This window comes from Hippocampus comes, unplaced genomic scaffold (genome assembly GCF_001891065.2).
Source record: "Hippocampus comes isolate QL1 unplaced genomic scaffold, H_comes_QL1_v1.1 scaffold242, whole genome shotgun sequence".
NCBI classification, from domain to species: Eukaryota; Metazoa; Chordata; class Actinopteri; order Syngnathiformes; family Syngnathidae; genus Hippocampus; species Hippocampus comes.
The window spans coordinates 1,913,517-1,938,980 of NW_017805385.1; the positions used below are offsets into that span (position 1 = coordinate 1,913,517).

Consider the following 25,464-nt stretch of genomic DNA (forward strand, 5'->3'; position numbering starts at 1 on the left):
CCCCCCCGCCCCACCACTTCAGCAATTCTTTAGCACCAAGATGCCACAAAATGACACCAAAGCGATATTTTTATATTTGTCAGCCAAACACTGTAGCACTGACATAAATCAGTCCTGACAACAATTTGGTATTACGTAACTTTCGAGCGCATATGCTAAGATTGAGTGATAAATTCTTCTGTTACATTTGTTTCTCAGGAACAGCCCAAATATCTCGGGGTCAATTTGACCCGTTGTCAAAAAGAGTCTGAAACGGCTGGTCTAAAAATCACATTGTTGTTAACTCAGCCTGGAAACTTGCGACTTTTGACTCTTTCTTTTCTCTCCCTTTTTTTAAATGGGTGGATTTGACCCGCGACGCAACCTAATCCCGGTCAAACCCGCCCACATGCTAGCGTGTATTACAAGCCTCTTTTGTACTCACATGAAAGGCAAACTGTCCGGAGAAATCGTACATGCCGCAGGAGTGCATGAGGCTCAGGGTGTCCCTGACGGCCTCGGGGCTGAGAACGCGCTCGCCCGAGATGGGGCAGATGCCGCCGTTGGCCAGCGTGGCGGCCATCACGCTGGCGCTCTCGCAGTTCACCTCGATGGAGCACAGCTGAAGAGGAAAAGAAAAAAAAAAAAGAGAGAGAGAGAAGTATTTGTAAAGGAGGCCCAGTTGTAAGTGGAGCATGCGTGATCCCACCTGAAAGTAGAGGTCCAGCACAGACGTCATGTCTGTCCCCTCAGGAAAACACTACGGAGGAGAAAAGAAATATGTCAAAAAGCGGTGCAGCAGACAAATGCGAATGTTCTCGTCGCGTATGTTGCAGGTCAAAATGACCCCTTTTGAAAAGAAAAGCATTTGAAAAATGGAACAAAGAAAAAGTGATCTAACATCCGTCCTTTGTCCTTATTGCGCTTGTTTTTATGTTGCGCCTGCTTCCCGGGGACGGCGATGACGTTTCCCGGGGCAAAGAGAGAAATGCAAATAAATTGATCTCACGATTCCCATCATTTATTGTCGATGTGCCGCCAAAGCTATTTTTGTGTATTTTTCTTGAGAGTTGTTGATGTTCAAATGAACGCAGAGGCTCACGATAGTAGCAGACTTCATTGCCGTACGTATTCTAGTAGCTCGGTTCAAAAAGTGAAGACGGAAGGGATTTATTCCACACAATCAAGTATGTCCTTTTGTCCCTGTAATTTAAGTTGTAACTCACAGCTAACCAAAGCCCCAAAGTCACCACAATTGCATTTTTTTTTTTTTAATACAGAAATGAGGTGGGACTTGGCCTCATGAAAAGTAGTTTCGTGAATGTGTTTACTTCATTACATGAGTTCCACTTTTGAATTGAACTACTGAAATAGCTCAACTTTTCCATCAAATTAATTGAATGTCTCACATGAACATTTCCTGAAACATGATCCATTGCACATTACGAAAAGAGGTCAAACCTTTTTTTCTTTCAAGTAGTAGCCGATGGCAAAGTTCCTGTCTCCTGACTCGCGCTCAGACTGGAATCTGTTACACAAACACAGCACTGCCATTACTTCGCTTTGAATCGAGTGTGTGTGTGTGTGTGTGTGTGTGTGTGTGTGTGTGTGTGTGTGTGTGTGTGTGTGTGTGTGTGTGTGTGTGTGCGCGCGCGCATATATGGAAATTCCACTGCCCCTCCCTCATGTGGGTCCCTCATGTGTACAGTGCAGCTTCATGCAATCATGTGACCATCTTGCAACCCGAGCCGGTGATCGAATAGCATTGCCTGCCAACCAGCATAAATCATGCGCATGGCATATACCGACGACCACTACATGAAATAGATTTAGTCTTTCTTCAATATGTTTGAATATAAATTGGTGTCTGATTTATGTGTGCGTGCATGTAACTTTTCAGGGCGCACGATTGGGGAAATTTGGAGCCAAAATGTCCACCTCAAACCAAAATGTCTGACTCCCCCGTTCAATTTTGCGCATTCTGTTCTGACAAACGCATCCACTCGAGTTTGGTTTGCTCGGTGGCGCCGGAGTCAGGGGCGAATAAAAGGAACGCCGCCGTAAAGTGACCAGGTCAAACCAAAATGGCTGACTTTCTCTTAAGGCTGCCACAAACAATCCTTAATGTCTTCTTGATTATTCCATCGATTACTCTAGTACTTTTCTAACTTTCCAGAGGAGATGACTGACTATTGAGTTTGTTACGGCACTCATTATCCTCCTCAGAGTTGCAGTTTATTGCAGATGACTTTGGGAAGAGGCACCAGCCCCCATTGCAAGAGAAATGTGGCCATGAGTGCATTTTCCGGTCATCATTTTCAAATGACTTACGTGGCGTTGCTGAAACCGACATACTCGTTTCCCGCCATGTCCTTCAAGAAGTTCATGACCTGACGGCACACAAGCGAACTCGTTAGGCCATTTTCACGACTCGAATCAGGACGTGCTCATACTTACATAGTCAAATTTTTCCGCGTTACCTTCACCTTGCTGAGGTAATAAGAAAAAAAAAAGGCAGTTAAGCAGAGTTTTTTTTGCTTTTTTCTCTTCCCACCGGGTGAAATATTTGTTACGGTAAAATGGTAACACTACGCGTGCTAAAGAATGAGCAGATGTGAATAGATGTTTAAAAACAGGTGTCAAATCACATACAGGTTAAAGAGAATGACTACAGATTGTGTTTAAGGTGACAAGAGCGAAATCGTTTGCAGTTGCATGGGCTTTCAGTCGATGTGTTATATAGCAGTTATATGAAAAAAAAAATGCTTATGAATTCAAATGATATGGGATCATGTGCAAAAAGCTGCTTAACCCTCCTGTTGTCTCGGCCATACAAAAAACGTTGCCAATGTGACCCGCAATATGCTTAGTCATTAAATCAAAATGAATCATGTTTGGTTTTTTTTTTTTTTAAAGACAAATGTAAAGTTTGACACAAAATATAAAGATACAATAGATATTTATACACTCCTTTTAGCCCCTCGTGTCACTGCGATATAGCAGGAATGTGGGTGTTTGCAAATAAAAAAATAACAGAATTAAAAAATATATGTTTCTAAAACCAACAGAGTAAGTTCCATACTTTTGTTTTTACATTTCAACATATTTGCTTTCCGTTTTTACAGGATCAAATGGATCATTTTGACAGGAGGGTTCAAGCCGCAGCTCCTTACCGTTGTCGCATTTGAAAAATCATGGCGGGGAAAATACAAAGAATTTTTTGTACCGCAATCTACTGTTGTGCAGATGTAGGCGTCTTTCTTTCAACCGAATGTCAACTAACATGAATCTTTGCGAGTGCACTTCAAAGCATCGGGCCCGCTTCGGGGGATGTATACGTTAGCACGCAGCCTTTTCGGATGCTGCCCATTACCACCTCGAGAACATTGCACCAAGTATAAAATGGACATGCATTGATCTGCATATTGCCGGAACACACACAAACCGTCATGTTTTTACAGATTACATGTTTTCCAAATATGAATGAAAACTTAGTTTTAAGCTCGACGCCGAACTGTGCAGAAGAAATAGAAAACAAACATACACGGATGGAGTTTCACTAGAAAGGATTTCTACGGGCTGATTGGAGAAGATCAGGAAGAGGGGGGGTTGAGGGGTTTGGGGGGGGGGTGCGAGGAGAAAGATATGGAAAAGGAAGAAAAAATTACCAACGTCATTTGACCTGCAGCAGCAGTCATTATTTCCCACAGTTCCTAAGTCTGGAAAATATGCAACATACAAAAACAGCAACAGTATGTAGCCTTCAAGCACCACGGAACACTTTGGGGCAGTGGGGGGCATACGGCCACGGCAAACATCCCATAGATTTTCCCGCTGAAATTAAAGATGACACATTATGGAAAATTGACTTCAGCCGGGTTCCCTGCGGAATGTTTGGCTGTTCAGCAAGTGTGAAAATAAGCCACCAAATGAATCGCTTATGAGCTGCCAATGTTGTGTTATGTAACAGACAAAAGTTGCTCTGACCACAGCTTGGCACAGTTGGAGAACCGCCACTTTTCGCGTGACTGCTGAAGTACGTAACCTGAAAGTAAGTCAAAGCCAAACGGTATGCAGAGCGGCCTTGACTTGTGTGTGTTTGTTTGTTTGTCTGTAGGGATCGCCAAACTAGCTGACAGTTGCTTGATGATGAAGTGCTGCCGCCGCGAGTGAAAATACATGTGCGGTCACAAAATGTGAAAAGGTTCAAGTCGTACGAAGTCTTTTTCAAGGCACCGTATGCTGAATGTCTTTACGGTCTTCCTGAAGGGCCGTTGTGCGCTTTACATTTCGCACTCATTTTTTTTATAGTCGGGACTCATTAAGTAGTCACCAAAGCCATACTTGAGAAGAGACAAGTGTCTCATTTGCACCGTATGAGCCAGAGCCGCCCACTAAAAACAGACTCATATCAGCGAGACTCTGAATTCAGCGAGTTCCGACATATCGTTCGGTGTGCCACCACAATTGATGGAACCTCACTGACATTCATTCAACAGCTGCTTGTTTGCTGATTCTAAAAAGAAACAAAAGAACATGTCGAGATATGGCTGCAGATGAGTAAAGGGTGTCAAAGACGTATGTAGACATGATAAGATATGCGATTAAAACTGAGAGACTAAAACATTTGGATGTTGAGGAGAAGCCAAGTTTGGAAGCCGAAGTTGGGGAGAGTCTTTGCTGCATGTTTTTGTTTTCATAAACTAGTCTGACAGGCAATTATCTTTAAAAGTCATGTTGGAAGATGAGTTTAAAACGACAAAGTATATTCATGTGTTTCGGGTTCACATCTTATCGATTTGTGGTTTAGACTATTAATGTAGACAATTTTAGGGGCGTGTCAATAACTCACCATTATTTTTTGCCATTCAGGGCATGGCTCTGTCCCTGTCCCCCTTCAATTTTTGAGGGAATTACCGTCGTTTTAAAAGCAGTACTGAGGTGCAGCGCTGGCCACGTAAAAGGGATGCAGAGAAAGCCGCAACCAGAAGTGTAAACTTTGAACACCCGAGACTCACTTCTCTGACCTCTTGACGCTGGCCAACAAACGCAATGGTAACGCCCCATCCGATCGATGGGCTACACGTGAAAGGCGCAAGAAAATGAACGCGACAAAACGTCGCGTGAAAGAGGCTATTGTGAAAAGTGGCACAAATTTTGACAGTTTTGTTCAAGTTCTCGAAGGTGACATTTCGTCGGCTCAATCGAGGAGCTTGCTCCATTTCTGCAGCAACCAATCGCATCCAGCCATCCGTTTTCTACACTTGAAGTACAATCGGTGCCAAAAGGCCCAACCCGAACCAAAATATAAAGCGTATCAGCAATGACGGTTCAAACACAGCTCGGGGCTTTGAAATGATGTACGTCAACTCTCCTGTTATGTCACAGGTCCAGTTGAGCCATTTTGAAGTCTAAACAAAGGTGTGTGTTTCAAGGCCTGAAAAGTGTACTCAACCATACAGATTGACTGGAATGGTGAGTAGTGGAGAACAATGTCAAATAGTTTGGGTGCTTTTTTTTTTTTGATCAAAGTGAACCAGGAAGATTGCTTTGCTATTCCGCAGAAACAGATCTAACAGGTTTACAGAAAGTCACTTTGATGACCCTTATGCCAAAGAGTATCATTTCAAATAATCACGCAATCAAATGTTTGGAAAGTCCAAAATTCAACTTTTTTTGTAACTTCAATGATTGGATTAGATTTGAAAATGTTCAATGTTGTTCTTTGTTTTTGCCCATTTGTATTTGAAAATGTCCGTATTCTACCTCCTTATAGTTAAAACATGTTTGGACCCGCGTCAAACGAGGCATTGTTTCTTGACCGATAAACGGGGCAAAATCTCATTTGATCAAACGGCCTTCGCAGTTCTCTTCCATCAGTGACGACCATGTATCAATCCGCCAAAATTTGAAGTGAGACGTATCCCATAGGTCTGCGTTTACACTGATGGAAAACCAGAGTAAGATCCAAACTGCATGCAAATAACCCCACACGTGCCCACACCAGGTCGAGACGAAAAGCAATACCGCTTACATAATGCAAATGTGAAACCTTCCATAAGCTTTAACTGGCCTCAGTTGACTCTTCACTTGTTGATTCAGACGATTTCAAGCACGGGACTTCATCGGACACTGTTTGCAAATAGTTCCCTCTTTTCAGGACAATGCATCGGACTTTGACCGTATTTAATTGTTCAAGTCAAAAGTTTTTAATGTGCTTTATTTGTGTTGTTTGGGCAAACGTGGGTGCGTGCAAATCAGCAATCGGTGTATTTTCGATGAGGGCAAGCCGACACCGACGGGGTGTATGTGATCCGATCTGTACGTCTACCCTGAACTCAACTTGGCAGATATTCGCAACGCCTCACATTTTGATCCCCAATCCTGTTTTTCTCTCTTTACCATGATGCATCCGAAATGGTGCGACATGAGAACAAAAAAGAAAAAACAAAATTGTAATTGGGTCACTTGAAACATGCAGCGTCAATCCGGTTTTCATCATCACAACAAGACGTCACAGTTGACGAGGGTTGGAAATTCTTTGGCAAGACGCAATGACAAGTCCAACGATTTGGTCGGATGGAGGGCCTGCGCCCTCCATCTGACCAAATCGGATCAACAAATCAACACCGCGGCGGTATTTACGGCAAAGGGTTTCAAGGAGCAATTTGATAGTATCGTGACTGCAAGATTGTTGATATGATTCAAGTAAAGGCCTTTGAACAACATTTTTTGAACATTGACACTAAGTGAAGTGAGGAAAAAAAAAAAAGAAAAGTGGTGTCTTGTTTTTACCTTTATCAGGGAAGTACAAACAATAGCGCCAGCGTTCACCATGGGATTGTGGGGCTTATCTGCAAAGCAACGATAGCTCAGTTAATATGTGGCATGTGAGCAAATGAACTTGCCCTGGAAGCGAGCGCGACTGTAAACAAGATGCCGTCCAGTGCAAAACAAGCTCGTAAAAAGCGACGAAGATCCAAGTTTGTTTTACCGTTAATCATTTCCCGGCAGCTTGACGCACGGTGACGGCGCCGTCCAAAACAATGCGGTTAAGCCAGTCCCTCGTCAAGCTGCACACGATAGGTGACGCGGCAGGAAGGTCAACTTTTTACGAGTTGCGTCACAGTGAATTCCTCAACTACATGATCTCCTTTTGCGCAACAGCGCTGGCAAAATTCCCGCACACCATATTGTGACAAAATAGCACAGGATTATGTAATGGAGGTATTCCCTCTGAGTATCGAGCCGCAAAATGTTTTGATAGTAATATGCACCTCCACTCTCATAATCACGGCATTCTGATTGATATCGCATTAGTGGAATATGAGTTAAGTGGCAAAATCGACCCGTCTTTAACTGTCTCAAGGGGCGGCCATTTTGGCTAAATGACATCACAGTTGCTCAGAGTTCAGGTAACGAGCAATCACAGCCTAAGTATTTTCTGAAGCTGAGCCATGATTGGTTGTTATCTGGGCAACCATGAGGCCATTTGAGCCTCAAAGGTTGAAGGTAAAAGTTTTAATGGACCCACCGTCTTCATCCAGAAAGAGCTTGTTAAAGCGCAGCCCGCTGGGCTCCTTCCCGATGAAACTGTGCACATACTCGGTGCCGTGGTCGTGCACGGCGACGGCGTACTTGAGAGGCTTGACGCATGACTGCAGACAGAAGGGCACCTTGGTGTCGCCCACTGTGTGCCTACAACAGACAGACAATACAGAATCAGCTGATGGGGTCCGTGATTGGCACCAATACACAAAAACAACCGAAACACATCGTTTAAGCAGTGATGAATGAGGGTCCCCGTTTTTCGTGGAATCGGCACAAAAGTTCTGCTTCAAACCAGAATCAAGCCCACCAAAATAGTTGACTCCCTGTTCAATTTGGGACGTGAGACTTTTTTTGTGTGGCTTCGGCATGCCGTGTGCATCGTCACTGCAGAAAAGCAAATCAACCCGTGGCCGCCCCGCCCTCATTTGAGCTCTTGCCTCACCTCTGGCCATCCACTGTGCACAGAGAGACGGCCCACATGTCCGGACTGAACTTGGCCAGTTGAGGAATGTAGTCGGCGACCTGAAGGAGGAGAGAAATCAAATAACGCATCTGGAAAAAAAAGGCCAGCACAGCTCCAGCTCGACGCTTGAGGATCAGTGGAAATGTGACACCTCCGCATGAATCCTCAAGTCGGGACACCAACCACAAGAACCACGTGACAAGAGGAGAAGAGTCATGATTGATCAACAGCGGCCATCGCCAAATTTAATGCATGGTCATGCAGATGGAGAAAAGAAAGCTTCAAAAAACGTTTTGTTGACACTGCCAAGACACAGTGGAGAGAAAAGAAAGCCTCCCCTAACTTGCCTCTTTCAAGTGACACATTATTCGCCCGTGACACGCTTTTGTCCAAAGCCTCGCGAATGAAGCAACGAGTGAAGTGACGACAAAGGACAAACCTGCCCTTCAGAGAGCGATTTGGCACTCTCGTATAGCTCATCAATGCGGGAAGAGAAGGACTGGAAGTCGGGGATGACGAACTTCTTGCGGAAGGCCTGCGTGAGCAGGACAATGTTGCTCTGGACACACCTGATGAACAAGACCACAAACAAACAGCATGCTCAAACACGGCGACCGCATGCAACCGAGGGGAGGGGGGAGAAAAAAAAAGTTTGCCAGTCGAGTTTGCAACCCTGACGTGTGACAAACTTTGCGTCGGTTTGTCGATGAAGACGCTTCATCGACAAGATGGTGGTTCATCGGTTCAGCTACCATGAACCCATATTGAGATGGCGTGTTGCCGTGTAGCGTTTAGGCTCGTGGCGTTGTTGTGTCAACATTCCAGAGTGCTTCATGGAACAATATTGCGTTCAAATGCAGTAGTTGCATCATGTTTCCCTCTCAACTTGGGAAATACTGCGACTCGAGGCGACTCACTTCTTGAACTGGTGCCTGTCCAACGTGACGCCGTCCGGAGTGGTCTTTAAGGTTTCTTTGAGTGTTTCCATACATTCCTTGAGTCTGGGATCTCCAGTGCGAAGTCCTGTGGTTTTAAGAGCCTGGAAGTGTGAGACGACAAGAAACAGCATTGGTTCACTCCAAAAAAAAAAAAAACGGAAAAGAAAAAAATGCTCATTGACTTACGGTGAGTCAAAATGACACATGACCCAGAGGCAATGGCAAATACGCAAATATTTTGCGTATTTTGTTCAAATATGGTTGTGTTACGCAAAAAAAAAAAAAAAACCTCTCTAGTACAAGCCCCCTTTGGAATGGCCAAAATGAGTCTAAAACCAGAATGGCCGTCCGTGTCAGGTATTGTCATGTCAGAAGGTCTTCAAAATGGGTTGTTTTATGGGCCTACGAACGAAAGCAACTGCAGGACTTACCGTGAGGAATTTATGCACCGGAATAGTTTCTTGACCTTCGGCGACTGTGTAGAAAAGCAAATCCTCCAGACTGGGCAGGATGCCGGCATTTCTTCTCCTACGTTGGGGAAAAAAAACAAAACATTAATGAGTCCGTTTTCAAATGCATATCTTATCTTGTTTCCGTTTATCATGTTCATAACGTGGCAGTAAAAGACAATCCGGCTCGTGGCTTGGTGACGGTGTGCAAGCGTCAAGTCTGAGCAAGAATTGGGCCAATTCCAATGCTAACAGCACTTATCTGTTTGCTCCTCACACAGTTGGCACCACAGGGAGCGATATCAGTGACACACACGTTTCCGTGAGACCGTTTTAAAGGAATAAACCTTTCGGCCACTTGTTGACTTGACGGAAGCCGTTTGGAGAGCAAAACTTTCGAGAAGGCAAATGGCAAATCCTTTCCTAACATTATATCGATTGCATTTTCACTCATGGAGGCAGCACTTGGTTATGGTATTGCGTAACTGGTTCGTCCCAGTTGTCCTATCTTGTCGATGGAAAAGAAAAAAAAAATGCAGGTTTTGCCTGTAAAAGTGTATGAATTGACCAAGTCTGAATTCCGGGCATTCTCTGGCCCTTTGCCCTGCCAAATTGTGTGTGACACTTGGATTAATAGAGTCAACATTGTAGTCCCGTTCACACGCTGATCGTGACACAGCGGCAAAGTCGGAAATAGAAGACCCGCAACTCAGCACCCTACCTCGAAAGCTTCATATGTAGGAGACCAGGGAAAATGTTTCCAAGCTCTCCCACCTGATGAGAAAAGCTAAAAGTATGTTCCATAAAGTATGTTACATAAAACTGTAAATGTAAATTGTCCACAAAATTTGAATGAAAAATGTATCTTGATGCTTCAAAACCCTTTTTGAGGATAAAATGCAAATATTTTGGACTGATGAACTTGGCTGTTATTCTTTCGCGTACCACTAGAGGGAGCCTGACTAACACTTTCAAAATAAGAGAAAAGTTGTCCTGTTTGAGGGGAAAAAGTAATGACGTCGGATTTTTAAAAATGTAGAAGAAAATGTAATGTTATGAGAGTAAAGAATTGCAAAAATGTTTCCAAGCTCTCCCACCTGATGAGAAAAGCTAAAAGTATGTTACATAAAATATGTTACATAAAACTGTAAATGAAAATTGTCCATAAAACGTGAATGAAAAATGTATCTTGATGCTTCAAAACCGTTTTTGAGGATAAAATGCTAATATTTTGTACTGATGAACTTGACTGTTATTCTTTCGCGTACCACTAGAGGGAGCCTGACTAACACTTTCAAAATAAGAGAAAAGTTGTCCTGTTTAAGGGGTAAAAGTAATGATGTAGGATATACATACATTGTTTTTCTCGGGACAGCGACGTACTGCTTTATTCAATGTCGTAATTTTGCTCGCGTGCCATATTAGGCGTTCTACACGCCGTTAGAGAACTGGCGATCTAAACCATACATAAATTGTTTTTCTCGGGACAGCGACGTACAGTACTGCTTTATTTAATGTCGTATTTTTGCTCGCGTGCCATATTAGGCGTTCTACACGCCGTGTCACATCACTCCAGCCAACCTTCGAGGTAACTTTGTGTACTGGGACACACAAAGCACTTCTGTGTACCTAATTCAACGAGAGGGCAATATTGACAGTACACGGCATCTGTCGACCAACGCCGAAGCGGTAGCGAGTCAGCGTGTGCGGCTAATGCATGAAGAAAGCACTCGGCAAACTGCTTTCTGAGTGCCCGTGTTGCACATGGATGAGACATTTTACAAGATGGTTCTTCTCCACTGAAAATATTGATTTCCCCCCCCCCTCCTGCATATCACATGAAGTGTAAGAAATGCGCAAACATCCCGAGCTGTTCAAGGTGAGCGTGCAGACGAAGCGTGAAAGCCGAGTCTCTCTATTAAGAGCGTCTGTTTGGACATGCTCCTGGTCGCAGGATTAACTTAGCGTGTGTGTGTGTGTGTGTGTGTGTTTGAAAATGAAAATGTGAGGTGTTCCGGGCAGGTCCCACCGGCAGGAGGCCCCGGGGGACGAGCCGGGACACGCCGGAGAAACGATGTCTCCCGATTGGCTGGGGAAGGCCTTCCCGAAAAGAGCTGGAAGAAGTGGCTGGGCAGAAGGAAGTCTGAAGTCTGGGCTTCCCTGCTAAAGCTGTTGCCCCCCGCGACCACACCCCGGATAAGCGTTACAAAATGGTACGGTACGGTGTTTTTATTTCTATGGGTCTTATACTGCGAGTCTTCAGTCTACTTGCATGCATTGTTGCTTGCTGTGTTATTCTATGCCAGGGGTGCCCAAGTCCGGTCCCGGAAAAGCCCCTGTCCAGCCAGTCTTTGAGGTCTCCCTCCTCCAGCACACCAGATTCAAACGATCGGGATCGTTGTCGGTCTTCTGCAAAGTTTTGCTGATGAGCTGATCGTTTGAATCGGGTGTGTTGGAGGAGGGAGACACTCTTGGAAAAGGTTGATTGAACTTGAAATTGCATCAGTGTGAACCGTAACAGAAACAAGAGGATTAATCGGTCCATTGATGATTTAATGTCAAATCATTAGCGCTGTTCTGGCTTCTCCCAAGTGTGCGACTATGTGCAAATGCGTTTCCGACATGTCATAGCAGATTAACGTCATGATTGTGTATGCTCGCTTGCAAATCCAGCCAGTTAACACCCGCGCTGTGCCAACGAGCCACTTGTCAACAGTTGCTTCTTCTTTCTATTTCCGTCTGCGATGTGTCACATTGTCACGAGGCCTTTGGTTCTGTTTGGACTCCGTAATCCTTTTCGGTCACACAGGCCGTAAAACACCAGTTAGTCAGCTTACTACTCACTCAAGTTTGGCTTTGCATCTTCAGCCTCCCGCTGCGCTCGCTTCCGAAAATCAACATGATCCACTGCTTGTTTAAAACAACAACAAGCAGTTCATCTTCCCCAAAAAAATTAATAAATATAGGACATGTGTAAAATTAAAGACTTTAGACAGAGATTTCTTGCCTTTCACAAATCTGGTGAGCAAGTGCAACACATACTCCATCGGGTTTGAGTCTGAAGATTGACTAGTTGGCTTCTTGTCGCTTGTGTGATCTCGTTTTAAAGGAGGAGTTGATTCTTAAACTGCTTATTCTTTTATCAAATACTTTTTGAATCGATTATTCTATTGATGATTCCATTGATTAATGGAACAATGGGATAGAATTTGGTTTTGCATTCAAGCGTATTACAAAACAATTTTTACCGATTACTGTTGTAACCTTTTTGAAACTGATTCGGTCATTGTTTGGGTCGGCCATTTTCTACAGTTGAGCACATTCTCGGTCATTCACGGAATTTCCTGACGGTGGTTCCACAAAGACGACTTAAATGCACTCTGAAATGTCGTCTCAGCAGCAAAAGGTGGACCAGCGTCCAATTTTCTTTCATTTCAAGTTATTGAAGGTTTCTTTTCAGAATTGTTTTTTTTTTTTTGGTCCATATGTAACTTTGTCATCACGAATGAGTTGATTTTGCTCCTTCAACCCCTGGCTGTATTCTAAGCTTTTACGTAAATAGCACTCCCCTGCGTTGCGTGATAACTCCCCCGGAATGAGCATCGACTGGCGAGCTAATCTACTATTTGGCTCCAGTCTCAATTAACTTTCAAGATAGCTCACTGGGATTTTAAGTGGGTGAACCTGCTGTATTTAGCCACTTGGCACTGTGTCCAACATTAAGGAGGCAGTCTTGTGTCCTCAATGCCGGGTTCCCACAAAGCTGTCTTGTTTGGTAAACAATGTCACTCATGGTTTTAACTTGTGAGCTAGCATATACTGCCATGTTTCTTTTTTTCCCCCGTTTCTTTACAAGCATGGATGAATGAGGATGGAAAAAGAGGAAGAAGTAAAATTATGATTCGGAGGGAGATGACGGATCCAAACGGTGCCACGTTAACTTCTTTCACGTTGTGTTTACGTGCGTGCTTATTTTCGTGCTACCCACCAATGAATACGCTGTCGTGTTTATGGTCAAAATGATTTACATAATTGCAAATGCTGCTTTTCATTGCACATTAACCACCTGCACCGCACACTTTTTTAGCAATCTATAAAATGTTGTTCTTTCACATACCTCAGGGCTTGCACCTAAGACGAAGCTTGGCCTACTTGTTCGTCAAGGTTGTAATTTACTTGTCGTTATTTTCTGCTAAGTGAAATATCAAAAGGCAGCAGAAACTACAAACAAGTACAAACGTACTGTCTTATTGTGTTGATACAGTTCTAAAACTCAAGGAATTCTAACATGCCCTCAATGGGTGTTTAACAAATGCAGAATAATGCACGAGAGAGAGAGAGAATTGAGGCCAGTTCGATCCAAAGGTTGTGTTTTGTCTTTTTTTTTCTAGATTTTTTTTTTTTTATCGAATCAATATGACACGCAGTAGGTGGGTAAAAGTCGTTTTAAGCTTACTCCTCCCAAGACACAAGGACAGGGGCAGGAGTGAGCGAATTTACTAGAATATGGGGTGAATCTCCGCACTTGTCCGGGTTGTGTCGTCCGCATGAAAACAAGACCACAATGTATGCTGGGAGGAATCAGGTACTGACCCAGAACAATAAAGAAGTTCAGTGGGGGCAAGATGTGCAAGGTGATGCAAGGTTATGGACTGGCTGAATCAATCTACAGACTTAAACCGAATCGGGCATTCATTTTGCCGCCTGTCATTAACATTCTGTTCACTTTTTTTGTGTATGTATTTTGATCTAGTTTTCAGCTGTTTTAACTAAACACGTTACTGTACTGTTAATCACGTATCGACCAAATCTGTTGCTTTTGTCTCGAGTTTTTGGTGTGTTTCTATCACCAGGTACTGTACAGTTTGGATGCGCTATTTGGTTGAACTAATGCAGGATCTAATTACACACACGTAAGGTGTAAAGTGAAGTTCACAACATTTTTTACAACAGCAACCGAGTCCCAGTTCGTATTTTAAGGCGGCGTGATCGCCAAGAGAAAATGTGCCGTTACAACGTCATAGCTAGGTATTAGCAGCAGTCGTGTCATGCGCATGTGGATTTGTGTTCCCGATAAGGCTTCATAAAAGCGGCTCGTTTCAGTTTCAGACTCATTTAGGTTCCCTTTGTGTGTAATAGCGAAAGTCGAGAAGGGGGACGCCTTCAGCGAGAACATCCTGTCATTGAGCTGCAGACCCCGACTGCGAAGCTACACAGTTTGGATGCGCTATTTGGTTGAATCCTCTAACTAATGCAGGATCTAATTCCACACAGGTAAGGTGTAAAGGGAAGTTCACAACATTTTTTACAACAGCAACCGAGTCCCAGTTCGTATTTTAAGGCGGCGTGATCGCCAAGAGTATATGTGCCGTTACAACGTCATAGCTAGGTATTAGCAGCAGTCGTGTCATGCGCATGTGGATTTGTGTTCCCGATAAGGCTTCATAAAAGCGGCTCGTTTCAGTTTCAGACTCATTTAGGTTCCCTTTGTGTGTAATAGCGAAAGTCGAGAAGGGGGACGCCTTCAGCGAGAACATCCTGTCATTGAGCTGCAGACCCCGACTGCGAAGCTAAAAGAAGCAAAGCTCGAGCCACGACCGCAGCCGCCTTTTGACTTTCCGGTTCCGACGATCCCGTACAGTACAGTACAGTGTGTCGAGTAAAGCGGACCCCCGGGCATTCGCGGATATTGCTCAGAACGCGACTCGCCACCCTTTTAAAACACAAAGTTACTGCTTTCCTTACGCATTAAATTGTGCGAAGGGCTACCAGTGAGATACGTACTTCTTACAAACGTTGGAAGCTCCTGCCACAACTTTTCTTCTTTTGCTAAACACTTTCAAATGCCTTGATGTAAAATGCATTATACGGGTACTCTATTTCTGCTTTGCAAACGCTGGCAACAACTCCGGCCTACTCCCCAATTCTTACAGAAAAAAGGTAATCGGGAAAAAGATCCAGCTCACCCGTGACCTTCAAAAGAACAAGCACAACAGAACTTGGAATGTTTATACCTTTCTTTTTGTGTCAAACATAGCTCTCAATCTCAGCCAGTCATACCTGACAGACTAAACACAGGGATAAAGACAAATTTTCACCACGCCCTCTTGTGACGTCGGTTACGACGATCCCTTACAGTACAGTACAGTGTGTCGAGTAAAGCGGACCCCCGGGCATTCGCGGATATTGCTCAGAACGCGACTCGCCACCCTTTTAAAACACAAAGGTACTGCTAAATTGTGCGAAGGGCTACCAGTGAGATACGTACTTCTTACAAACGTTGGAAGCTCCTGCCACAACTTTTCTTTTGCGAAACACTTTCAAATACCTTGATGTAAAATGCAATTATACGGGTACTCTATTTCTGCTTTGCAAACGCTGGCAACAACTCCGGCCTACTCCCCAATTCTTACAGAAAAAAGGTAATCGGGAAAAAGATCCAGCTCACCCGTGACCTTCAAAAGAACAAGCACAACAGAACTTGGAATGTTTATACCTTTCTTTTTGTGTCAAACATAGCTCTCAATCTCAGCCAGTCATACCTGACAGACTAAACACAGGGATAAAGACAAATTTTCACCACGCCCTCTAGTGTCCACACGCCAGAAAGACAAAAGTTGCCACGACTGCAGCAGTTGGGCAGACGACGCCGCTCAAACATGTCCAAGTTAGTGAGCTACTACACGCTGTGCGTATTTGTGTGCTCTCAGCTCCGGGACGCGAGCGTTTGGGCGGATGATGAGGTCAAGATCGAGGTGGTGTACCAGCCCGACACGTGCGAAAAAAAGAGCAAGAGAGGAGACTTGATGAACGTCCACTATGACGGCTTCCTCGCCAAAGATGGGTCCCAGTTCTACTGCAGGTCAGTGGGAAAGCGTCTCTTATTACATTCACTTGTAACATCAAGTAAGCTTTTTGTTTGAAATGACTTTCTTAAATGCACATTGTAACACCCTCACAACTAGTTTAAAGATGACGGTCTTTAGGATCTTTTCAATCGCTTCATCTGGAGCCAGTGCATGAACCTGCAATCTTTCAGATAGATAAAAAAGCACAATATTAAATCAGCAGCGACAAAAAGAACATAACACTTCCACCAAAAGGGCTGCTTCTAACAAAAATGTTCAATTTCCTGTTGAATTTTGTCAATGGAACTGTGAAACTGGTGTCGTCTTGATACAACTTTTTCCACTTCCAATATGATACCGATATTGTAGCCTAGAATACTGTCCGATACTACTCTGCTAATATCACAGATGCTGGACGTACACTGATATAATCCGATAATGCGTTTGGAGCTGATATTCAAGTTGAATATCAAATGTTGTATAAATGTTCTTTCAGTCGCCACGACAAAGCTGGCCACCCGCAGTGGTTCGTCCTGGGCGTGGGACAAGTCATCAAGGGCCTGGACATCGGCATGGTGGACATGTGTGTGGGGGAGAAGAGGAAAATCACTGTTCCGCCCGCCTTGGCCTTTGGAGAGAAAGGCAAAGGTAGCCGGTTGGATGCTACCGTCGCTCGTGTCTCTGTCCAATCAGAGCTTCTTTCATATTGTGTCCTTGCCTTGCAGTTACTCTAGCTGAGAGGAGGGCCCCGCATCCCCTTTCTCGTCTACCCGTGGCATGACTGTAAGCATGCACTGAGGTTTTAAGGTTCTACACTTGCCCTCCCACAGCACTTCTGCTCACTTCGTCGACTTGTTGCTTGAATGCGCACGTTGTCTTTGTACCAGTCTGCATGCAAACCTCACGTCTGATGGCTACAGAGTGAAAACACACACTTAATTAACTCTCCCGTTCCATTCATTTACCATTAAAAGCGATGTACCGGGGTCCGTTTCAGCAATCGACACAAAATTGGATGGAAAGGTCGCTCGGGGTCAATTAAACCTAAGCTAACTCAATGCAGCTTTGCTTACCTATTGGCTTTGCCATGACTATGTTTCAGACAGCGAAGCAGTCTGATCTTCACCCCATCTTTGCTCATGAGTCATGGGCATAGAAACTCTTTGTGGGGGGAGTTTATTATTCAATTTAATTAGTCTTAGTGGCGTGTGTTTTCACTTGTGGGGGCAGCACTTAACCACAAAGCAACCCGATCACAAAATAAAAACTGTTGGTATACAGTACAAACAATTAAATAAGGTCCCTTTTAAAATACAGGACCCGTCCCACCCAATGCGACGGTGGTTTTTGAAGTGGAGGTCTACTCCGTGTCTCGCGGTCCACGCAGCGTGGAAGCTTTTGGCGAAGTAGACGTCAACCAAGACCGAAGTCTTACAAAGGAGGAGGTGAGAACAGTGTCGGCGTTAACACATGATTGGCTCCAGAAGGCTTGCGAGCAACGTTTGCTGGTATTTCCAGATCAAAGCCCACCTGAAGATGGAGTATGAAAAAGAAGGCAAGCCCCGAGACGACCCCTTCTACGAGAAGATTGTCACCGACATCTTCCGTAAGACCGACACCGACAAAGACGGGATCATCAGTGCAAAAGAGTACAACATTTATCAACACGATGAGCTTTAGCCCTTTCGACTTGTAGTACATTCAAAGCGTGCTATCGTTTCTTCTAGCCCGTGACTATTTTTTTTTTATTTTTATAACTTTTCATAGTCCACAAATGTGTTTAGGGTCTGACGACACTGAAGCTTTAAAACTCCGCAAAATCTGTATCGACGCAGATAGGGTATCATTTTGTACAACTGTAAACAATAGTTCGTTAGGACCGTAAGGATTGAGCTGCTTTCGTCCTTCGCCCCTCTGTAGTAAGAAACCAACTGAGGCATGCTTAATTATCCACACGTGTCAGAAACGTAAAACAAAATCCAGCAAAACACAGGAAGGAAGCCGAGAGGAGTCGAGTAGAGTATTCGGGTTTGCTCACTTTGGGCGAAAACCGTTTTTTTGGTCGTAAACTGAGGCGTAAGAATAGAGAATTTTCTGGTTGGAATTCGATTTGGTCGATAACACAGACATTCGAAAACCGAGGTTTGACTGTATGTGAATTTTCATTGTACATTCTGATTAGGCTTTTAAATGGGTCAGTTTGACCCGCAGCAGAACAGGAGGGTTTGTTTAATTGATAAAACGGTGCCAGAGATGGAAATGTCGGAATCAAGGTGATTTCAAAATCGGGGTTGGAGATTTGTGTACATTTTAAAGACGCTTTTGTGTCTGGAACTGTCTGGAACAAACAAATAAAATCTGACCGTTGGTGTTGACATCACGTCATGTCCCATGCGCTTCACATCTGTTACAACTGGACAAATCTGGCAAAATGGCCTTCCGCAAGTCACGATTCCCCAAAATAACACCCGCTTCATCGATGAAGAATCGTTGAAAAGCGTTTATGACATCCACATGAGTGAATCTGCTGAAGTTGTCAAAGTTTATGAGATCTTGATCCGGACTGACGGCACCTTGATGGCCGCCGCCTTCACCTGGGATGTTAGGTCCACGCCCAGTGGTGCCCTGAAACAAAACATCTCATTGACAAAATTCATAAAATAATGCAACCCACACGTACGCGCGTACTTTGGCTCGTAGCTGACGTCCGCGTCGGGAGGCAGAATTCCCTTCCCTTCCCTGAGTCGCTCAACTCCGTTCCTGATGGCATCAAGACGCGAAAAGGTCAAAAAAAAAAATTCAGTCCAAAGAAACGGTGGTGACGCACCACGCGATCATCACGCCATTGTCGGTGCAGAATTTGGCGGGAGGGCAGAGCAGGCGCAGGCCGGTTGCCTCGGCGATGATGCCCAGAGCTTTGCGGATATACTGATTGCTTGCCACGCCTCCCGACAGAACCTGTAACACATCGTTGAAAATGTTGTGGGTAAAATTGAAAATCGAGAAAAGGAAAAAAAGAAGCAGATTTATCTTCTTCGGGCCTTCGCTGTTCTTTTTTTTTTTAAATTTAGTTTTTTTTAATTTTCAAAAATATAAAACAGGTAACTTGACCCCAAACATAACTGTTGATGTATCCAATCGTCCACGTCCAATCATTTTGCCATTTTTCATGTCGGAGAGTGATATGCACTGGGGCGGCATGGCTCAGTGGTCGTTTCCCAACTACAGAAGTTGGTGGTTTGATCCCCAGCCATTGCGACCATGTCGAAGTGTCCTTGAGCAAGATACTGAACCCCCAGTTGCTTCTGATGCTGCGTCATCAATAGATGAATGAGGTCAAGTGTTTTGAGTACCTAAAGTAGAAAAGCGCTAAACAAGTGGCAGCCCATTTACTATTGACTCACCAATGTCGGCGCAAGCGAGGGCAGCAGTCCGTTGGCCTTACAGAAGAGGACGGCGCGATGCGTACGCTTGGCCAGATGACACGCGACCGTATGCTGCGTCGCCGCCGCTATGTCGTTCACGCAGGACAGCAGAGTTCCGCGTTCGATTCCTGTGGGCGGAGGGGAATTACTGAGCTGGTCCATCATGCGGCGATCAAATAGTTAGCTTTACCCAAGGTTGGGTTCATTATTTTGAGCCTGCAGATTGGGTTGAAGCTTGAATTGGGCAAAATGAAAGAGCTTTAACTTCAGTTGAAGTAAATTTAAGGTCACTTTCTTCTTAAATATTTGTGAGCAACACCGTTGACTTTTGACACAGGGAAATCCAGGTTAGAGTGACCAGCCCACTCATGGACTCTTGTGACCCTCAAAGGTGAAAGTTACTTCTTACAAAACATTGCAACATTTGCTAAAAATAAATAAATAAATAAATAAATAAAATATGTGGAGAGTTGGCTGATGGCGGACTAAGTTCCTCGTACCTTCCTCTGCTTCTTTTTTCTCTATAGTCGTGTTAACTTGATTTCGTAGGCCGGAAAAAGAGAAGCAGCAGTCGTACGTTTGTCCCATGGGCGTCCTGAAAGGAAACCTCAAGTGGTCGCCCTGCTGAGCCAGGAGCTCTATAGCCTGTCCTCCGCTCAGCGTGGAGCATCGTGGATGCTCGGTCAGCGACAGACGTCTTGCCACCTGTGGATGCACACAAAAACACCTGTCAAACACAGGAGATGGTGGGGTGGGGTGGGGCGGGGCAGTTTTGTGGCAGTGAATGACCGAAAAGCATCTCACCTTATCTAAAGTATCACCTGGAGCTTCATCCAAAGTGTGACCCAGCAGAAGAAAATCGTCCACGCCACGAGCCACAGCGAGCAGTGAGTGCCCGCCTGAGACCAGCAGCACCAGGAAGGGGAAGGGGACAGGCTGGAGTAAGCGGACAGTCAGGGCGTGGGCCTCCATGTGGTGGACAGGGATGAAGGGCGTGCTGTGGCGCCTGACGAAACTCCGGCTGAACTCCAGGCCCACGCCCAAGCTCAGGGCCAGGCCCGGCTTCACCGTGGTGGCCACGGCCGACAGCTGACGTGGGTCCACGCCGCTCCTCTCCAACGCCTCCTGGACTACACGCTCGATGTGCTCCTTGTGGAGCTGCTGGGCCACAGTGGGGACGATGCCACCCGTCCTACATTGGTAGAGTTTAACTCAGACAAGCAATTTTCTCAACTTTTCAGGGAGTGCTACAGTGTCAGATTTAAAAAGGGGGCGGAGGGAGTCCGAACGATTACTCTTTTGACAGGTGACCTTGGGCTCACCTGAGGTGCACCTCTTTCTGAGAGTGGAGGCACTCGCCCAGGATAGTGCCCGTCTCACTGATCACGGCCGCTGCGGTGTCGTCGCAGCTCGTCTCAATACCCAAAACCAGCCGAGAGGAATCGGAGACCGGGGAGCTTTTCTCCATCGCGACGTCGCCATACCGCCGCCGTTTAAATGGAAAAAGCAGTCTCTGGATGAGCTTGTTCGCTTTGGAAGCGAACATGCTAACGAGTATTTGCAGTCAGTTTAAACGGGCAAGTCATCTCACTTGAAATTTTAAATTAAGAGAGAAAAAGAGAGGTTGATACACTGATATCGGATAGTATTAAATACATTTATTATTCTTCCAAAGTCAATGAATACCAACTTCCGGTTAATTTCTTCTTCTACTACTACGGCTTCCTCTTCTTGGGACCTTGTTGCAATCTCGCCACCAAGTGGTAGAAAAGTGATTATAATATGTGTGCGTGTTTGAGTGTGTGTCGTGTTTTTGGATGAAAAAGCACAGAACTGTATACCATATACATGAAATTAACATGTTGGAAACACGTAACAGTATACTAATTTACAAAATAGTACAGACAATGCCAGGGTTTATACATACATTCAAATAAATTAAGGCAGAGTATTTTTCTTAAATATGTTTGATTAGGGTGTGTCACATGTAAATAATTCCGTAAAAATAGACGGAACATCTTAAACAAGGGAGAATTCCTAAATTAGACAAATAATAAATTGAAAAATACAGTAATGCACACCACAAACCTAAAATGCATCTTTCGCTTTTAACGCGAAAACGTTGAGAGAAGTTGTAGTGGAGGACGGATGGTTCCTGTTACGTTATTTCCGTTTAGGGAGGACGCTTTAGTCTGCTGCACTAAGTCGTCACCGCGAGAGACACATTTAATGGACTCCTTTTACATCCTAGGACCGAAGTATTGATGTCCTAAAGGTAAAGATGATTATTCGTTCATCCTCTTTTTGCAATGCAACGTTGTGATGACATATTTTGTGCAACGGTGTGGTGAAGTCTTGGGTTTGTTCTTCATGTTCACGCGTAGCAGCGTCCTCTCGTTCTCGAATTGAGTTTATATCCCACATTTTTCCATATAATTTTCCCTCAAGGAGACATGGAACACCCGCCATGTATTTCCGAGGAATTGCGGCAATTTGTCGTGCGTGGCGCTCCACCCACAGTCTATTACATCCCTGCATTCATATCTGACGAAGAGGAGGCCTACCTCCTGCAGCAGGTCTATCAGTCCCCTAAACCCAAGTGGACTCAGTTGTCCGGCAGGAGGCTGCAGAACTGGGGAGGCTTGCCGCATCCCAAAGGCATGCTGGAGGAGAGAATGCCCGGCTGGCTTCACACGTACTGCCAGAAAATTTCCTCCCATGGGGCGTTCGATGGCAAAACGGCCAACCACGTGCTGGTGAACGAGTACAAACCGGGAGAGGGGATTATGCCCCACGAGGACGGACCCCTGTACCACCCGACGGTCACCACTGTCACCCTGGGCTCACACGCCCTGCTTGACTTTTACATGCCCGTCGGCCGGTTGGAGGGCGACAATGATGACACGGTTGCGGCATTGGAGGAGGACCGGCATCTTTTCTCGTTGCTCTTGAGGCCACGCAGCTTGTTAGTGCTGCAGGACGACGCTTACAGGAACCTTCTCCACGGCATTGGAGCACGCACGCTGGACGCTCTGACAGGCAAGGTGTTGAACTTGCACGCCGCCGAGGCCAAGCCCGGCGAAACGCTCACTCGGGGAACCAGAGTGTCGCTGACCATTCGACACGTGCCCAAAGTCTTGAAGACCAAGCTTCTACTCTGGAGGAAATGAGTCGGGGAAGGGGGGGGGGGGGGACTGTTGACTAGCCCAGTGTTTCTCAACCTTTACGGATCCAAGGCACATATTTTACATTTCGGAAACACAGCACACCACCAAATAAATACAGTGGATTAGCTCTCACGACACAATGTGCTGCGGTTCGTGGTAAGGGAATCACTGGAGTAGTCCTCTTAGGTTTCGGATCAGATTGACCCTTAGTAAACATTAATAATCAAAGAAAATGTTTTCGATAAAACTTCTTTTTCTACCCTTTTTTTTTCCTCATCTTTTTAAATTATTTTTGAAAATTATATATATTTTTTGGTGACTAAACATGAACACATTTGAATAAATAAATGGGACCGAATGCAAATGTCAGTGTGAACATGTCTTTTTGTGTGAATGACAGACAAGCTACATTTTCATTTTGAACAGAACGTTGAATTAACGCTGTAAGTGGGAAATTTAACGAGCTCGTCAATCTTTTTTGAGCTGCCTATCTGCAAATGTGTCTGTGAGCGGGTTTCGAATGTTGAAAAATTGTGAACGACGCAAATATGCATACTGTCCGCACACAGTTTTCCAACCCATGATGTGGATACTAGGCTGGGTGAAGATCCTCCATTTTTAGGCAACTTATTCTTTGAGATGTCATTGTACCCTGCACAGATACAAGACACCCTGTGCTCGATTTAGCAAAGCAACCCCGGAAGGTAAGCGCATCTTCTCTATTATTTGTAGCAGGTCTTGTGTACATATGCCCAGGCAAAATTGTTAACATTGAAAATTTGTTTGTATCATGTTGCAAAATTGTTGTCTTGAATTTCTGTGGAGTACAAGCAAAGCTTAAGACGAATAACGTCATTCTAGAGCGAAAAATGCTGGCTGACGTCAGAGAGCTTGGTCTCTGTTATGTTCTGGGGTTGCTCTGCTACATCTGAATGAATTACACGTACCTACCGTGGAACAGCGAAAGCTTGGTTATATTCTGGGGCTGCTTTGCTGATATGTCATGACCCTGAAAATGTCAAATAGAATTTTTATATCAATGAATTGAGAATAGAATCGAGACGATCCAACTGTCGTGTGCGGGACACTAACTTTGCTGTGCATCCCATCCGACAGGAGAATTTTTTTTTTTTTTTTTTTAATGGAACCAGCAAGCAAGCGGCGGAAAGGCGCGGCATGTGACCCCGACTCCTGGACGCCGTACCCAGTCCTTTCGGATGAGCAGATGCATGCCGTAGAGCTGGTTGACGTCTTTGCCGCCCCTGTCCTCGACAAGCGAGCAACATCCCGACTGATCGGAGAGCTCAACAACCGCTACCCCTTGACAGGCCTGCAGCACGTCAAGAGGGTTCGTTCCACCAAGGCAGAGGAGGGCCGCCCTCACTCCCTGGAGATCCTCCTGTGTCCCGTCAGTAAAGTTCCAAACTCGGACTTGGGCTCGTTGAGTATTGGATGTGATGGGTTGGGCAAACCCTTTGTTGTCAAAATACCCGTGCGCCCCGCTTTAACCAGACCCCAATTTGAGCTGGCAAGCAAGCACTGGCCCACCTCCTTCCACGAAGACAAGCAGGTGACCGACGCCCTCCGAGGAGAGTCCTTCAGCCCGGCTCAGAAAGCCCAGATGCACACATACATGTCGGTGGCTTTGTCTGCCGCCCAAGAAGGGAAGGCCTTGAGGTTGGAGGCCGTGGGGGCTGTAGTGGTGGACCCGATCTCTGAGAGAATCGTGGCAGTGGGCCACGATTGCCGAGGGCGACACCCACTATATCATGCTGTCATGGTGTGCATTGACTTGGTGGCCCAAGGGCAAGGCGGCGGCCACTACAGGTTGGACACGTACCCTGCTTGCCGCTCGATTCCGACATCCGTCTCTGAATTGGCGCAGAAGCCGTACATCTGCACTGGGTACGACCTGTACGTGACCAGAGAGCCGTGCGTCATGTGCGCCATGGCGCTGGTCCACTCGCGGATCGGTCGCGTGTTCTACGGCTCGACTTTTGCTGACGGAGCCCTGGGGACTAAGTATAAAATCCATACGCTGAGAAACCTGAACCATCACTTTGAGGTTTACAAGGGAGTCATGAGACGACAGTGCGACGAGCTCAACGGTGTGCCTCCTTGAAGAGTATCTCTTACTACTTTTATATTAAAATTTTAATAAATCTCTGTTTAAAACATTCATTGCAGATGTGTTATTCATGTGGAGGTTGAAAATACTGGTTCATCTTGTGATTTCAACATACGCGGAGGCGGCTCTGTTTTAGCAAAGCAGCCCCAAAGGACAACCAAACTTTCTGACACCGGATTGGTCTGGAGATTTCATTGTAACTTGTATGGAAATATTTCTGAGTCAATTTGAATTCGAATTTCTAACGCTGAACTTTATTCTAAATGCTGAAGGTGAAAATACCCCCCCCCCAACAAAAAAAAAAGAAAAGTGTGTTAAATGCCAGTACTTCTCCCCATCTCTGCTCAAAAGAATGCTTTACCTGCTGTGAAATGTGGGGGCTCGATGTTCTGTGGCTGCTTTGCTACATCTGGCACGGCTGCCTTGAAACTGTGCAGGGTAAAAGTAGTCCAACGAGATGATAAAAACAAGGTAGTATATCTTTTAAAGATGGGCCACACATAGAACAAGTGTTGG

The 25,464-nt window shown here is 45.1% G+C and overlaps 5 protein-coding genes and 2 long non-coding RNA genes across 7 annotated transcripts in view; 3 read left to right on the plus strand and 4 right to left on the minus strand.

Moving 5' to 3' along the window:
- LOC109517580 (glutaminase kidney isoform, mitochondrial-like) overlaps positions 1–9,478 on the minus strand; it is a 17,967-nt gene extending 8,489 nt beyond the window's left edge. Inside the window, exons 1-11 of the mRNA XM_019872814.1 lie at positions 9,363–9,478; positions 8,911–9,032; positions 8,433–8,562; positions 7,973–8,052; positions 7,514–7,677; positions 6,775–6,833; positions 2,437–2,469; positions 2,311–2,369; positions 1,441–1,507; positions 689–739; positions 425–601 (exon numbers count right to left, since the gene is read on the minus strand). Coding sequence (XP_019728373.1) covers positions 425–601; positions 689–739; positions 1,441–1,507; positions 2,311–2,369; positions 2,437–2,469; positions 6,775–6,833; positions 7,514–7,677; positions 7,973–8,052; positions 8,433–8,562; positions 8,911–8,981 — 891 coding nt within the window. The 5' untranslated portion in view covers positions 8,982–9,032; positions 9,363–9,478. The remainder of the gene's footprint in view (positions 1–424; positions 602–688; positions 740–1,440; positions 1,508–2,310; positions 2,370–2,436; positions 2,470–6,774; positions 6,834–7,513; positions 7,678–7,972; positions 8,053–8,432; positions 8,563–8,910; positions 9,033–9,362) is intronic.
- The window catches only part of LOC109517585 (uncharacterized), a 23,974-nt gene extending 10,252 nt beyond the window's left edge, over positions 1–13,722 (minus strand). The window contains exons 1-2 of the long non-coding RNA XR_002168580.1: positions 13,709–13,722; positions 12,080–12,085 (exon numbers count right to left, since the gene is read on the minus strand). This is a non-coding gene — a long non-coding RNA (uncharacterized LOC109517585). The remainder of the gene's footprint in view (positions 1–12,079; positions 12,086–13,708) is intronic.
- Positions 3,761–6,766, minus strand: LOC109517583 (uncharacterized). The gene is made up of 2 exons (XR_002168578.1): positions 6,600–6,766; positions 3,761–6,567 (listed from the first exon to the last, which is right to left on the minus strand). It is a non-coding gene; the product is annotated as an uncharacterized LOC109517583 (long non-coding RNA).
- Positions 13,723–15,820: 2,098 nt separating the features above from the next.
- fkbp7 (FKBP prolyl isomerase 7) lies at positions 15,821–18,302 on the plus strand. The gene is made up of 4 exons (XM_019872863.1): positions 15,821–16,242; positions 16,725–16,876; positions 17,546–17,673; positions 17,747–18,302. The coding sequence occupies exons 1-4, from the start codon at positions 16,040–16,042 to the stop codon at positions 17,906–17,908; spliced, it is 645 nt and encodes a 214-aa protein (XP_019728422.1). The 5' UTR covers positions 15,821–16,039; the 3' UTR covers positions 17,909–18,302.
- A 131-nt stretch (positions 18,303–18,433) lies between these two features.
- Positions 18,434–21,565, minus strand: osgepl1 (O-sialoglycoprotein endopeptidase-like 1). Its single transcript, XM_019872859.1, has 7 exons — positions 20,976–21,565; positions 20,458–20,845; positions 20,154–20,358; positions 19,633–19,781; positions 19,056–19,186; positions 18,917–18,988; positions 18,434–18,853 (listed from the first exon to the last, which is right to left on the minus strand). Exons 1-7 carry the CDS (start codon positions 21,197–21,199, stop codon positions 18,772–18,774), a joined length of 1,251 nt encoding a protein of 416 aa, XP_019728418.1. The 5' UTR covers positions 21,200–21,565; the 3' UTR covers positions 18,434–18,771.
- Positions 21,566–21,833: 268 nt separating this feature from the next.
- On the plus strand, positions 21,834–23,107 carry alkbh6 (alkB homolog 6). The gene is made up of 2 exons (XM_019872862.1): positions 21,834–21,928; positions 22,102–23,107. The coding sequence occupies exon 2, from the start codon at positions 22,107–22,109 to the stop codon at positions 22,821–22,823; it is 717 nt and encodes a 238-aa protein (XP_019728421.1). The 5' UTR covers positions 21,834–21,928; positions 22,102–22,106; the 3' UTR covers positions 22,824–23,107.
- Positions 21,834–25,251, plus strand: adat3 (adenosine deaminase tRNA specific 3). The gene is made up of 2 exons (XM_019872860.1): positions 21,834–21,928; positions 23,937–25,251. Exon 2 carries the CDS (start codon positions 23,962–23,964, stop codon positions 24,940–24,942), a length of 981 nt encoding a protein of 326 aa, XP_019728419.1. The 5' UTR covers positions 21,834–21,928; positions 23,937–23,961; the 3' UTR covers positions 24,943–25,251.
- The last annotated feature ends 213 nt before the right edge of the window (positions 25,252–25,464 follow it).